Source organism: Budorcas taxicolor, chromosome 11 (assembly GCF_023091745.1).
Source record: "Budorcas taxicolor isolate Tak-1 chromosome 11, Takin1.1, whole genome shotgun sequence".
Lineage (NCBI taxonomy): Eukaryota > Metazoa > Chordata > Mammalia > Artiodactyla > Bovidae > Budorcas > Budorcas taxicolor.
In genome coordinates, this window is record NC_068920.1 from 65,978,067 (window position 1) to 65,993,272 (window position 15,206).

Consider the following 15,206-nt stretch of genomic DNA (forward strand, 5'->3'; position numbering starts at 1 on the left):
GGGGTTGCTCATCACACCCCAGGAGCCATGAAAATACGCTAGGGCTGCTCCTTAATTTTGCTGTGGCTGATGTTTTTCAGTTGCTCAGTTGTGTCTGAATCTTGGCAACCCTATGGACTGTAGCCCACCAAGCTGCTCTGTCCTTGGGATTTCCCAGGCAAGAATACTGGAGTGGTTTGCCATTTCCTTCTCCAGGGGATCTTCTCGACCCAGGGGTTGAACCCAGGTCTCCTGCATTGGCAGGCAGATTCTTCACCACTGAGCCCTCTGGGAAGCCTGCTCTTTGATAGATTAAAGTTTTACAGAATGAAAGGGGGGGACATCTGTGCTGGAAATATGATCAGATTTACTACTTTCGTTTTAAATAAATCCCTCCCTTATCCAGCACTGCCAGAATGTGGAGTCAAGATCATGAAATCCTAACCCTTCACAGGGAGCAAATGAATTCTTCAAACGCTCCAAGCCTCTCAGTCATTTTGAGCTCTTCCTAAAGAACCCCAATTAGGCTGAAATAGCGTTCACCACTCCGCCAATTTGTACCTCATATTATTTTCTAGAGTGACACAACCAGGGCCTTGTTTGATTATCCAATTACAAACGCATGGCCCTTGTTATGTTCTCATTAAACGCATCTGTTGGGGCCCCCAGAGCTTTTGTTAATGGCTTATCAGTGCTTAGAGATACGCCCGTTATTTTACTTATATGAACCTTCTGATTTACGCTCCTGGAATCAAAGTACTTCCTTTGTTTGTGACTTCTTCCTTGTCCTGCTTTGGAAAAACAAAACCAAAGCATTTAAGACTCTAGGGCCAGTATCTGGGGAGCGCGCACCATGCAACAGCAGCCTATGGGAGCCGAAAAGCTTTTCTGTCGGTGGTGGGGAAGTAATCCACCACCACCTTCAGCAGCCTGAGCAGGACCCCAGTTGATGTCAGATAGACTAGTCAAGAAAGGCCACACAGGTGCTGGGCTTCAACACTGCAGCTATGCAAGCCTCGGGACCGTCCACGTGAGTCCCTAGATGACACTCTCCCCGTCGGGGGCACTGTCCTGAAGGCAGGAGACAATTCACCCTGGCCACAGCCGGCCCCTCACACTCAGTTCCCTTTATTAACTAGGTGGTCCAAGACCACCTCAGATCCTGCTGGCACAAATTGCTATTAAATAGTTCATCTTCTGGACTTCCTTCGTGGCACAGGGGATAAGAATCTGCCTGCTGATGCAAGGGACTCCAGTTCGATCCCTAGTCCAGGAAGATTCCACGTGCCCCGGGGCAATGAAGGCCCGACACTGCAGCTACTGAGCCTGTCCTCTAGAGCACAAGAGCCACGATTGAAGACGGCGGGCCCTGGAGCCCGTGCTCCCCAACAAGAGAAGCCACTGCAAGAACACCCCCGTCTCTCTGTAACTAGAGAAAGCCTGCACACAGCAACAAAGACCCAGCGCAGCCAAAAGCAAAACTAGAACAATAAACGTGAAGATTTTTAAAATATAAATAAAAATATGAAATATTTCCTCTTCTAATTACATCTGGTAAATTCTGCAGTAATGGATAAGTGACTGTTTCTTACATCCTTCACTACAATGCAACTAACTTTTTTGGCAACACTTTTGTTCTAAAAAGCCCTCTTATTACTCAACTTTTTAAATGTCAGTTTGCTTTTTTCTTTAAAACTACTAGGTAACGTGCACAACTAAGCCCTTGTTGTATAATGTTTATTTTCATTCTAACCCTTATTATAATCAGAAGCCTTTCACATTGCTGATGGGGTGTAAGATGGGATAGTCAAGGTGGAAAACACTTTCTAACCCTCTAAAGTTCGTTTCTGTCCCTGCCTTAAGGCAGAGCTATAACAAAGGCTCAAAGAAACCAAATAAACTAGCCCAGATTCGTACCCAGCAGACTTATCTTGATTCCAAACCCCGTGTTTTCCACCCCCAGCCCATACTTCCTCCCTTGTCCCTAACTGTTAGGAAATTGGTTAGCCCATAACTGCACCAAGTACGGTGACAGGAACAACGGCCAAGGGAAACACCCTGAAAAGCAGAAAACATCAGCATGGGATTCAAATGATAACTTTTAAAGTGCCGGCCTCTTTGGGGAAAGGACTGCACAACCATACAGCAATGCACATAATAAAACACTGGAAAATAAATGCACCCTTCAGATTCAGAGGGGCACAGACGGGTGGTAACACTTGGTCTTTACAGGTCCGTTTATGTGGCTCATTGTAAGCGCATCAGAGAACCTGGCGAGGAGGGGAAGTGGTGTCCTTCTGCCCACCGCCCCCAAAGGCTAAGTGGCCCAACTCTGTTCTCCCAGGGCTGACTGCACTTTTATAAGAAATATTCCCCCTGGCTGGAGACTGTATCCACAGGAACGCTGTAGAGCTTCCTCCTCTCCACGGCAGCAAGAATCACTGCCAGGAGAGTTTGGGAAACATCTTAAAATACTGTGTTCAGTCACCAAGTTGAACTGGAGGTGAAGGTCACTGCCTTCTGCCGCCACACCAACCCCTCCTCCCCAGCCTGGGATCTTCTCAAGGCAGGTGCCTGAGGCTGGCAAGAGTAGCCACCTAAGAGGCTGATGCCCTGCTCCTCGGCCTCGAAGGAGGGAGCCACCAAAAGAGACTTCAATCCCCAGCTTTCCGGTGGTCAGCCTGCAGGTACACAGAAAGCAGAGGACACAGAGGATATGCTTCCTGTCCCTTGTGACCAGCTCAGGCTCAGTCTGAAAGCTGGGCCTTCACACCCACCTAACCTTGGAGAAAAATATGGGCTCAATCATTCACGCGTGGCCTCATCCATCTATTTATCCTACAAACGTTAACTGACCCTATGCTATCTGCTAGGCACCACCATGGGCAAAATGCCTGCCCTCACAGAACAGACAATTTAGTAGGGGAAACCATGAACAGAACACATAAGTGCGATGGATATCAGAAAATGAAGGACTTCCCCGGTGGTCCAGGGGTTAAGACTCTGAGCTGTCAACGCAGGGAGCACAAGTTCGATCCCTGGTTGGGGAATCAAGGTCTCACATGCCACACGGTGTGACCAAAAAATAATAAAAAACTATTTCAAAAAAGAAAGAAAAAGTGAGAAAGGGCTATGGAGAAAATAAAACGAGATGTGCATAGGGAATGTATTTGTGTAAGTCGCAGGATGAATTACAATCCTCAATGAAACAAAACCTCCTCTTTCTGAAGGTGGGCAAGCTTTCAACATGTCATATTACTTTAAAACGCCAATGGGGACCTCACATGTTTGAGACTCTGCCACCTAATCTCATGGCATCACCGATGCAATGGACATGAACTTGGGGAAACTTAGAGATGGTGAGGGACAGAGAGGCCTGGCAAGCTGCAATCCATGGGATTGCAAAAAGTCAGACACAGCTGGACAATTGAACAATAACAACAACCTAATCTCAAATTCTGCATCACACTTCCTTTTACTGCTCCTCCACCTTTTATTTCCAATCCTTTTAACCACCTGCTACTTGCCTCTCCAAAGAAGAAACTAATAACCAGCCAGAATGTGCACCCATTAATTTCTTGGATCAACTCAGCCTAAGCTTTAAATCTTTGAAATAAACTGCTAAAAAAATTGCCATATGAGAAGTCTGCCGGTTCTGAAAACCATACCAACATGGAGCTGCCCCAGTGTCACTTCAGTTTTGATTTCACAACATTCGTAAGGCCCCAGTTAGACCAGCTCACCAGTGGATGGAGCAACGGAGTTGCCTAATCGGCACAGCCACAGGCTCCCCACTGAATGCCCAAAGGTGGGGTGTCCACTGCTGAGGGGATGCCAGCCTCTCACAATCAGAAGGAGGTTCTGTGTGTGCTCAGTGGGGTCTGACTCTTTGCGACCCTGTGGTCTGTAGCCCGCCAAGCTCCTCTGTCCCATGCGATTCTCTAGTCAAGAATACTGAAGTGGGTTGCCATTTCCTTCTCCAAGGGATCTTTCCGACCCAGGGATCAAACCCCACGTCTCCTGCATTGGCAGGCGGATTATTTACCACTGAGCCAGCTGGGAAGCCCCAGAAAGAGGTTCTGAGTCTCCAAGAAATAAAGCAAAATGTCAGGGGTCTTTTTCTGGGGATTTTTTCTTCCCTTTTTTCAGCTGATTTACTTCCTTTAAGAATAAGAAAACTGGGGACTTCCCTGGTGGTCCAGCTGCTAAGGCTCTGCCCTCCCAATGCAGGAGGCCCAGGTTCAATCCCTGCTCAGGGAACTAGGTCCCACATGCCACAACTAAAGATCCTGCAGGCCACCACTAAGACCCGGCACAGCCAAATAAATAAAAATATTATAAAAGTAAGAAAACTGTGCATATTCACAGCAAGCCAAAACCACAGTCAAGCCCAAGTAAGGCCAAAGGCAGAGGCACTCTTTGATGTTGGAATGCAGTGGAAGAAGGCGCATCATTTTGAGTTTTTCTAAGACAGACGGGGAATCCCACAGACAGAGGAGCCTGGCAGGGGTCCATGGAGTCACAAAGAGTCGGACGAGACTGAGCAACTGAGCAGCAAGACCGACTGGACCACAAAACAGGCTCTCCAGAACGGAAGCCGGCCTGAACCCGTCTTAGTCACAGGACCGTAAGCTTCGCCCTCTGGGTCTGGACCATCTCCCCTGCCCGATGGTGAATAACCTGAAGTCTTTCCCAGCACAGCCACCTGTGGGAGGAGCATCCCACAGACAGCGTCCACGGAACCGAGTTAACAAACGCTTGCTGAACCAATATTCCTCGTGCTTCCTATTTCAGGCTCTGTTCTCACCCTCTACTAAAGGAGGCCCATTGTAGGCCAGGTTCTGTGCTGAACACACCAAAGGTCAAAGCTCCACTGCGCTGAAAGGTCGAGGAGGGGACAGACCCCTCCTCCAGACTTTTCTCCTCTGAGAAAAGGATGCCACCCCTCCAGGATGCCACTCACCTCCACTCCCCAAGAGCCTGGGCACCAGGAGCCACTGTGCTGCTCAGGGGCCCACCAATGACCCCTTTGACCTCTGAGCTCCCTTACTCAGAGCCTCAAACAGTTCCCAGAGCAGGAACACCTGCCGTCCACCTGTTCCCACTGACCACCACCCCACTGCCCCTTCCAACCAGAAATCCCACCAACTCCAACTGACTCCTTGAGACTCAGTGAAGTCTGCCCTCCCTAAGGAATCTGGCTGCCAGCTTCCAGGCCTCTTCAGCCTAAAGTATGAGCAGAGTAAAGCAAGCCCTGGCACTTGGTTCTGCCCTTTCAGGATGTACTAATCGCATTTCCCCCATCGGGCCTGGAGGGCCTCCCTCAGAATAAGCAGACAGTAGAATCAGCAACAGGGAGCCAGGCTGAGCCCCTCGACCGCTCCCTCCCTGGCCTTGGTCTCCTTCCTCCTGGGTATAAGGAGGGACGAGATGGGAAGCTCTAAGGTTCCTTTTACTCTGATTCCAAAATCTGAAATTCCATATGGGTTCCCTATATGCAGCTGAGAAAGGTTCCTATTATTCCTCCACTGACCTTTCAAACAGGTGTCCCCACTGATGCAAACTGTCCAAATGCTTGATTTTCAAAGAGTTTTGGATCTTAAATTTGGGGGCGGGGTGGTAAATAAATTTTACAAGTCTGAGTTTTTTTTCCTCCTTTCATTCCTAGAAAGAAAGTGAAAGGGTGGGGGTGGGGAGCTGACCCGCACGGTTTTGCTGCTAGGATCACGAGCTCGGGATTCGCTCCACCTGGGTTTCTCCTCCGGGCGTGTAGACCACGCGCGGCCCGCCGCGCCCGACCCGCAAATCCCCCCGACAGTCTCAAACTGCCAGGGCCTCCCGAGCCTCGTCTCGCCGGGGGTTGGTCAAGTGTCCCTACCGCGGCGCCACTTGGAGCCTCGGGCGCGTCCAGATGGCCGGGCGGCCCCGCTGTCACCTGGCCCCGCTCCGCCCGGCGCGGCCCTCGCTGCAGCGCAGGTCTCTCCTTGGCTTCCCGAGTCCAGCCTGGCCTCCAGGCGGCCCCGGGGCCCGGCGGCGAAGGCACCTGCCCCGCCCGGGGAAGTGCACGAGCCCGAGAGTCCCTCCGGCCGCCACCTCGACGGGAGCGTACAGGAGAAACGCAGGAGAAAGGAAAACATGCCCGAGGCAGGGCCGACTCAGCCCGGCGTCTCCCCAGAAACCGCCACCTGCGCCGCACGCAGCCCGGGACTGGGGCCGCGGGCCCGGCGGGGAGCGAGGTCTGGGCCAGGCCACCCGCCCGCCGCGGCGCGCCCCTTACCCGTGAGCCGGCCGCCCCCCTCGCCGTGCCCGCGGCGCCGCTGCAGGATGAAGTAGCAGTTGCTCTTCTGAGTCACCCAGAGCTTCAGAGCGTTCTTCAGCAGCACCTCCTCGGGCTTGAGCCACATCGCAGCGGTCCGGCCGCGCCCGCGGGCCCCGGCTCACATCGCCCCGGCCGCCGGGCCGAGCCCGCTCGGGAGGAGGCGGCGGGAGCGCAGCCTGCGGGCGCCCGGCGCTCCGAAGTCCGGGGAGCGCGGCAGGCGCAGCTCGCCCCGGCAGCCCGCGCAGTCCTCGTGCCGGCCCCGCCCTGGGCCCGCCCCCGGTCCGCCCCGGACCCGCCCCCAGGCACGCCCACCGCCTGCGCCCCGCCCACCCCGCCTGCTCCCGTGGGGACGTCCTGATTTCCGAGTCCTGGCGGCTCCAGGCAGTTCCGGAGTAGAGGGAGGAAGTCCGATCCCGGCTGCTCCCCGCCTCTTCGCCAGCGCTCGCGGGGGGCGCCGGGGCCCCTCTCCCCTCCTCCGCCCCTGCGGGGAGGCAGTCCGGAGAGCAGCAACAGCAGCACGAAGAGGAGAAGGAGGAGATGGGGTAAAAGGCATCTTGTTGTCACAGCTGCAGGTTGCCGGCCTAGGGCCTTTATATTTTGGGGAACAGCATGCACGCCATGAAAGGCAAGTGTGGCATTTAAAACAATAAGCGGGGCTTTCTTGGTGTCTCAGTGGTAAAGAATTCACTTGCCATTGCAGGAGACAGGGGTTTAATCCCTAGGCTGGAAAGATCCCACATGCGTTGGAACAACTAAGCCCGGGCACCACGAGTACTGAGCCCCTATGCCTCAGCTACTGAAGCCAGCAGGCCCTAGAGCCCATGCTCCGCACAATGAGAGGCCCACACAGCGCAACTGAAGAGTAGCCCGGCTCTCCACAAATAGAAAAAAACCCGAGCAGCAAGGAGACCCAGCACAGCCAAAGCTGAATAAGTAGAATTTATTTTAAAATAACAAGAAACAGGGACTTGCCTAGTGGCCCACTGGCTAAGACTCCAAGCTCCCAATGCAAGAGGCTGGGCTTCGATCCCTGGTTGGGGAATTAGAACCCACATGGAGAAGGCAATGGCGACCCACTCCAGTGTTCTTGCCGGGAGAATCCCAGGGACAGGGAGCCTGGTGGGCTGCCATCTATGGGGTCGCACAGAGTTGGACACGACTGAAGCGACTTAGCAGCAGCAGCAGCTGCTGCAATTAAGACTCCTCGAAGCCAAATATATAAAAAAATAAATAAGTCACATTCTTACAAGTAACCAAAAAATAGCATTAAAAAACTAAATTTTTCTTCTGCTTTTTAAAAATGCTGAGTGTACGCTCTCGATGCACTCAGGAGTGATCCCACCAGTCTGCTGAAGAGGGGTGATGCTGTAGGAATCTGAAGGGAGTGTCAGACCAAGCTCAACACTGCACAACCCTCGTGGGCACGGGAGATGCCTGTGTGAGGACTCCCGTGCAGGTCCCCTACCCAGGAACGAAACCAGGCACATTGGTTCTCAGAGAATTGAAAAGCTGGGAAATATGGAGTAGGTGACAGTAAAGAAAAGCTATAGGGAAAGTGGAGGTTGGTCTTTAAAAGTGAGTATTTCCTCAAAGCCTGGTGGAAATAGACATGTGGTAGCAGTTGGGAAAATCCCCTGGCGATGGGCATGGCTATCCACTCCAGTATTCTGGAGAATCCCATGGGCTAGAGAGCCTGGCGGGCTACAGTCTGTGGAGTGGCAAAGAGTGATTAACACTTTCACTGTTCAGCTGGCCTTGAACAGTTGGGCGTAGGGGAGGCGGGGCTTGGAGCAGTCTCCTGGAGGAGGCAGTTAAATCCAACATCCTAGAAAGAGAGGAAAAGAAGCTCTGTCAACATGACCCTTAGGTTTTGACAAAGGGACTCCTGACAAAATGTGACTGTTTGTTAGGACAAATTGAAACGCAGAAGTAAAGTAAAGCCCCCACCAGACTACTGGGGGCTGAGTAGAGCTCCTTCAGTGGAGCCCAAGAATCTGTTCACAGAGGATCAAAGAGATCAGCTCGAAACCGGGCCTGACCCAGCAGGTGAGATGCCAGGTGAGAGGTCGTGTAGAGAACAAACAGGACCGCTCACCCAGGGGGCCAGTTCTGTTGTCCAGAACCGCAGGCCATGGACGGATACCCTCGGAGCTCAGCTGAAGAAGGAAGTCAGCTGTTCTGCAGGGGGACTTGGAGACCCCAGAGCATATAGAATGGGCAAGCACAACGGAAAATATCCCTTCCAGAAGCAGTCGTTGACAGTCCCACAGTTGGGCTTCCCTGGCGGCTCAGCGGTAAGAATCTGCCTGCAGTGCAGGAGAGCCGGGTTCAGTCCCTGAGCCCAGAAGATCCCCCGAAAAGGGAATGGCTACCCACTCCAGTATTCTTGCCTGGAGAAACCCATGGACAGAAGAGCCTGGTGGGCTCCACAGTCCCTGGGGTCGCAAAGAGTCAGACACGACTAAGCGACTAACACACACACACAATCAGACACAGAGCCAGGCCGTAGAATTGCAGGATGAGTGGGACAGGGCCCCCGCCCTGAAGGTAGGAAAGAGGCACAGGGTTGTGGGGGTCATGCTCAGAATGCGGGTGCACAGAATGAAGGGGCCGTTCCTCAGGGAGAGGATGAGAAAGCCCCACGCAACAGCTGTGGTTTGACCAGGGCTTGGGAAATGAATGTGTTTGGCACAAGTCGGGAGGGCGGGTCTGGTGAGCGGATCAGCCTGTGTGCTCCTGTGGCTTAGGGTACACTTCTAGGGACAGACTGCCCTAGAGACAGATCAAATCCCAATCCAGCAACTATTTCACCATGCACCCTTGATCTGGGCTGTAACTGCAATCTCCTCAGTCTACTCAACTATAAAGTTGGGATAATCATAGCACCTCCCTTATAGGTTCTATCCAGTGTATAACATATTCACGTACTTAGAACACACATAAGCACTCAATAAATGTCACCTCTTAGCACTAAATGTACAGACGTTCTTGGAGGTGAAACCATCCACACACACACACCCATATTTTAAACATTATTAAGCTCTTATTGGGCTTCCCTGGTGGCTCAGTAGTAAAGAATCCATCTGCCAATACAGGAGGCATGGTTTTGATCCCTGGGTCAGGAAGATCCCCTAGAGAATGAAATGGCAGCCCACTCCAGTATTCTTGCCCAGGAAATCCCATGAACAGAGGAGCCTGGTGGGCTACAGTCCATGGAGTCGAAAAGACTAGTAAACAACTGAGCAACTAAACCCACAGTACCAAGCTCTCATTATCTGCCAAGTGGTAAATATAAACTGCTGCTGCTGCTGCTGCTAAGTCGCTTCAGTCATGTCCAACTCTGTGCGACCCCATAGGAGCCCTCTAGGCTCCTCGATTTCTGGGATTCTCCAGGCAAGAACACTGGAGTGGGTTGCCATTTCCTTCTCCAATGCATGAAAGTGAAAAGCCCAAGTGAAGTCGCTCAGTCGTGTCCAACTCTTAGCGACCCCATGGACTGCAGCCCACCAGGCTCCTCCGTCCATTGGATTTTCCAGGCAAGAGTACTGGAGTGGTGTGCCATTGCCTTCTCTGAAATATAAACTATATGATATTAAATCATGAAAGCAACATATGAAAGCAACTGGGAGGGAATGGAAAGGGTCCTTTGGGGTACGGTACCCTGACCTCTCTCTCCTCTCACCCCCAAGGCTCCTGCCCGTCTGCCTGTGCCTCCCATTGGTGAAGTCCAACAGAAGTGAAAAGACAGGGGAGCCCAGGATATACTGTCTGCAGAGATCAGGCTCCTAGACACAGGGCATGTGGAGGTGGTCAGAGAGGGGATCCGGAGGGGCCAGTGGAGAATATCCAGCCCAAGTGGATATTGTGATGAATGGATAGATATACCTCACTGCTGCTCATCTCTGGGCACTATGGTTGGTGTTAGAAGTGTCCCCCAAATTCATAGATTGAAGCCTTGATCCCCAGTACCTTAGAATGTGACCTTACTGGGAAATCGGGCTGTTGCAGATGCAATCGAGTCATATTGAGGTCTGGAGGGTGAGCTCCAATGCAGTATGGCTGGCGTCCTTACAAAATGGGATATCTGGACACAGGGAGATGTGAAGACTGCAGTCAAGCTATCATGAGTCAAAGAGCGACTAGAAGCCAGGAGAGAGGCCTGAACACATCCTCCTCTCAGAAGGAACCAACCCGGGGGCTTCCCTGGTGGTTCCGTGGCTTAGATTCTGCGCTCCCTGTGCGGGGGGCCCGGGCTCAGCCCCTGGTCAGGGAGCTAAGATCCCACATGGCACAATTAAGAGTTTGCATGCATGCACGCCTGTGTACTCTGTCTCTAAGTCATAGCCCACTCTTAGCGACCCCATGGACTGTAGCCCGCCAGGCTCCTCTGTCCATGGGATTATCTTGGCAAAAATACTGGCATGGGTTGCCATTTCCTCCTCCAGAGGATCTTCCTGACTCAGGAATCAAACCCATGTCTCTTGTGTCTCCTGCATTGGCAGGCAGATTCTTTACCACTGAGTCACCTGGGAAGCCTGAGTTCTCATGCAGCAACTAAATTCTTGCATGCTACAACAAAGAATGAAGATTCCACATGCCTCAACTGAGACCCGCTGCAGCCAGATGAATAAAAATAAATATTAAAAACAAAATTATAGTTGCCAGGAGGAAGGGATGTTAGGGACTTTAGGAACGTCATGTATACACTGCTATATTTAAAGTGGGCAACCCACAAAGACCTGTTGTATGGCACACAGAACTCTCTTCAATGTTATGTGGTAGCCTGGATGGGAGGGGAGTTTGGGGGAGAATGGATACATGTATATGTATGACTGAGTTCACCTGAAACCATCACAACATTGTTAACCGGCTATACCCCAATACAAAGTTTAAAGTTACAAATAAATAAATAACAACAACAACAAAAAGGAACCAATCTCACTAACACTTTGCTCTCAAATTTCCAGAAGTGTATGACAGTGTCTGTTGTTAACCCATGTAGTTTATGGATGGTACTCTGTTGAGTCCTAGAAAACTCATACAGTTGGCTCCTTAATCTTGCCCATGGCTGTTCAGATGCAGGTCTCTTGACCTGGGTTCCTGTAGGGACTGTGATTGATGCCAGGAGTGGCCCCAGCACACACAGTATGGAATTCTGGCTGGGCTACTAGCATATCTGTGCCTACACTGGGAGCGAGAGAACCGCGATCCTCTGTGGCACACAGTGGCCGCCGCCGCCGCCGCTAAGGCGCTTCAGTGTCCGACTCTGTGCGACCCCATAGACGGCAGCCCACCAGGCTGGGATTCTCCAGGCAAGAACACTGGAGTGGGTTGCCATTTCCTTCTCCAATGCATGAAAGTGAAAAGAGAAAGTGAAGTCGCTCAGTCGTGCCTGACTCTTAGTGACCCCATGGACTGCAGCCTACCAGGCTTCTCCGTCCATGGGATTTTCCAGGCAAGAGTACTGGAGTGGGGTGCCATTGCCTTCTCCACAGTGGCCGCAGGATTACTCAAATGAGCACGGTGGTAGTGTGATGGGCAGAGGGAGGACAAGGCTTGGGGGGGGTGGGGCTCTTGCCTCCGGTGCACTGGTTGCCATGGCAACAATGATAATTACAAGGCGTGTAGAGTGAGATGGCTATTTCTGACTGCCCTGAAGGGTTGATTTTTTTTTTTAATAACATGAAGTTTTCAATTTAATTTCAAGATGCAGGTATAGTGAAATTCAAGGAAGCCTTAATCTGGTACAGCTGCAGGACAGACAAGGGTCATCCTCAGATCCTAAATATAATTGTTCAGAGAAGGAGGGTTAAATTGGGAGGTTGGAACTGACATATACAGACTACTATAAATAAAATAGATAACTAATAAGGACCTACTGTATTACACAGGAACCTCTACTCAATACTTTAATGGCCTGTGTGGGAAAATAATCTAAAAAAGAGTGGGTATATGCATATGTATAACTGATTTACTTTACTGCACACCTGAAATTAATACAACATTGTAAATCAGTTAAACTCCAATACATTTTTTTTAATTTTTAATGTTTTTCAGGTCATAAAGTTGTAGCAAAATTCTTTTTTTCTCATTTTTCTTTATTAAGCTATAATTGATTTACAATATCATGTTAGTTTCAGGTGTATAACACAGTGATTCAGCTGTATATATGTATGTGTGTATATATATATATATATATATATATATATACATTTTTTTTTCAGATTCTTTCCCTTTGTTTTAGAGTTTAAGTGTTCAAGTCTCTTGCTAAGATTAGGACATTGACAGGAGAGGAGCAGGACCACAGACTGTGAAGGGAATATTTGAGTGAGGCAGAGACAAAGTGATAATTATGTGAGGCCATAGAGATGTTAGCTAATGCTACAATGGCTTTCATAATGCAATATAGTGTGTAACAGAGACAGCTAGTGTTACTTGCTCAGTCATATCTGACTCTTTGCAACCCTATGGACTGTACCCCTCTTTGCAGCCCTATGGACTTTAGCTCTCCTGGCTCCTCTGTCCATGGAATTCTCCAGGCAAGGATACTGGAGTGGATTGCCATTCCCTTCTCCATATTGCATATAAACATATCAAATCAACATGTTTTATATGTTGAGCTTACACAGCATTTTCTGTCAATTATATCTCAATTTAAAAAACAGAAAGTAGAATGCAGAAACTCAAAGAAATAAATAGGAAGCAGAGAACAACAGAATTAGAACATAAATTGACAAAATTATTCATAAAAGTATCAAAAAAGTGATTAAAACAAAAGTACAATAGAGAAAATAGATAAACCCGGAAGTTGGATATTGAAAAATAAATACAGTCTCTAGAAAGACTGATCAATAGAAAGAGAAAGAAAAGGTGAGGAGAAGATTCAAAATAAAGCTTCATAAATACAAATAAAAACAAAATTGTAGATTCCAGAGATGCTGAACAAACTACTAAGATATTATTAATTTTTTAAAAACTTGACCTCCCAATCCCCAGCCTCCCTTGCCTACAAAAGCACCTGCTCTTCCCCTGTTTGAGGAAATCAGCCATCATTCACAAGAAGGTCTCTCATCTGGGGCTTTTGCCTCCCATTTAGATGGGAGGTCTCCCATTTAGACCACTTGCCACCTCATTGGCTCTGGGGCCATAACAAGAATAAACTCTTAGCCGAGCCCGGAAGAAAACTGTGAGATCTGCTAGGGACGGGGTGGAGGTAAATTACACACCAAGGAAACTGGGACATCCTGTCAACATGAATTGAGAGAAAGCTGAGGTCATGGATGGGAATGGAATCTACAGTGTTAAACCAAGAAGAATGAAATGGAAGGTTGGATTCAGCAAAATTTATAAACATATGTTACACTCACCCAGGATCCCCAGTGTAATTGGGATTTTTTTGTTTGTTCATTAATTTTTAGGGATTAATTGGAGGAAAGTTGATTTACAGTGTTATGTTGGTTTCTGCTATACACCAACTCAAATCAGCCATAACTACATATATATATATATCCCCTCCTTCCTGAGCCTCCCTCCTAGCCCACCCCCATCCCACAGCCCTAGGTCATCACAGAGCACCGAGCGGGGCTCCCTGCGTTGCAGGTTCCCACTAGTGATCTCTTTCGCACATGGCAGTATATATGTTTCCATGCTGCTTTCTCAATTCATGCCACCCTTGCCCTCCCCCGCCGTGTCCAAGAGTCTGTTTTCTACATCTGTGTCTCTATCCCTGCCCTACAAATAGGTTCATCAGTACCAGCTTTCTAGATTCCGTACATATGCATTAATATGCAATATTTGTTTTTCTCTTTCTGACCTACTTCACTCTGCATAACGGGCTCTATTATATTCAGCACATCTGAGTGGCTCTAAGGTTTGATTGCTTGGTTTATTGAAGCCTGGATTTAACAATGGCCCATAATCAGTGGGGCTTCCCTGGTGGCTCAGCAGTAAAGAATCTGCCTGCAGTGCAGGAGGCGCCAGGAGATGTGGGTTCGATCCCTGGGTTGGGAAAATCCCCTGGAAGAGGAAATGGCAACCCACGGCACTATTCTTGCCTGGGAAATTCCACAGACAGAGGAGCCTGGCTGGCTACAGCCTGGGGTCACAGAGGGTCTGGTATGGCTGAGTTTGAGTGCCTGCATACACACATACTATCATCAATCAGTGAGGTGGAGATGCTAAAACTTCCCTGGCATATTGTAGACTAAGAATTTAAAGGCTGATGAGATGAGAATATTTGAGTGGGTATTTTATTTGTAACCTACAACCTACACAGCCACCACCCCACAACCATACCATACCCCTGGTCCCTGGGATCACCATCCTGCAACTACACTATACATCTTCATCAAGACCTTAAGAAATGTGGGGAATTTCTTCTTCTAGGAACGGCAGTTAAGGATCATTCCTCCTGCTGAAAACAACCATAAACCTGGACAAAGTACTGCTCTTAAATCTGTTCTAAGTCATGCAGGGACGACGATGGCAACAAGGACTTGAAAGGACAAGAATTTGGGGAGATGAGCCAAACTTATCAAGTTCATCCCTTCTAAGTATTTATGGGTTCGTGAGTTAATGAGTTGAATAAAATTGTTGGTCCAATGTTCATTTTATGTTTGCAGTAAGAATTATGCTTTTCACTTTTTGAAAATTATATTTTAGCAATAAGAAGAGGGGTAACATCATTGGCCAGATGCTGAAATTATTTCACTCTAGTAGAAAGATGGAAAATGGAGAGAGAAGTTAAGGGAGAAGGAACTTCAGAGATCCTTGTTCTCCTCTACACAGGATACGAATCACCACTAAATATACTCCCCGGCCCCAAGATAAGATGCAAGTCCCTTAGGCTAACTTTCTAGGCTAAGCACATTGAGGGAAGCAGGCCTGGTCTCTGGGACATGTCTCTGCT

At 49.4% G+C, this 15,206-nt stretch overlaps 1 protein-coding gene across 2 annotated transcripts in view; it reads right to left on the reverse strand.

The window, feature by feature from the left end:
- Nucleotides 1-6,383, reverse strand: part of TBC1D8 (TBC1 domain family member 8) — a 138,622-nt gene extending 132,239 nt beyond the window's left edge. For both annotated transcript variants that reach the window (XM_052647509.1, XM_052647508.1), the window contains exon 1: nucleotides 6,257-6,383. In XM_052647509.1, the coding sequence (XP_052503469.1) occupies nucleotides 6,257-6,383 (127 nt within the window). The remainder of the gene's footprint in view (nucleotides 1-6,256) is intronic.
- Nucleotides 6,384-15,206: the final 8,823 nt, after the last annotated feature.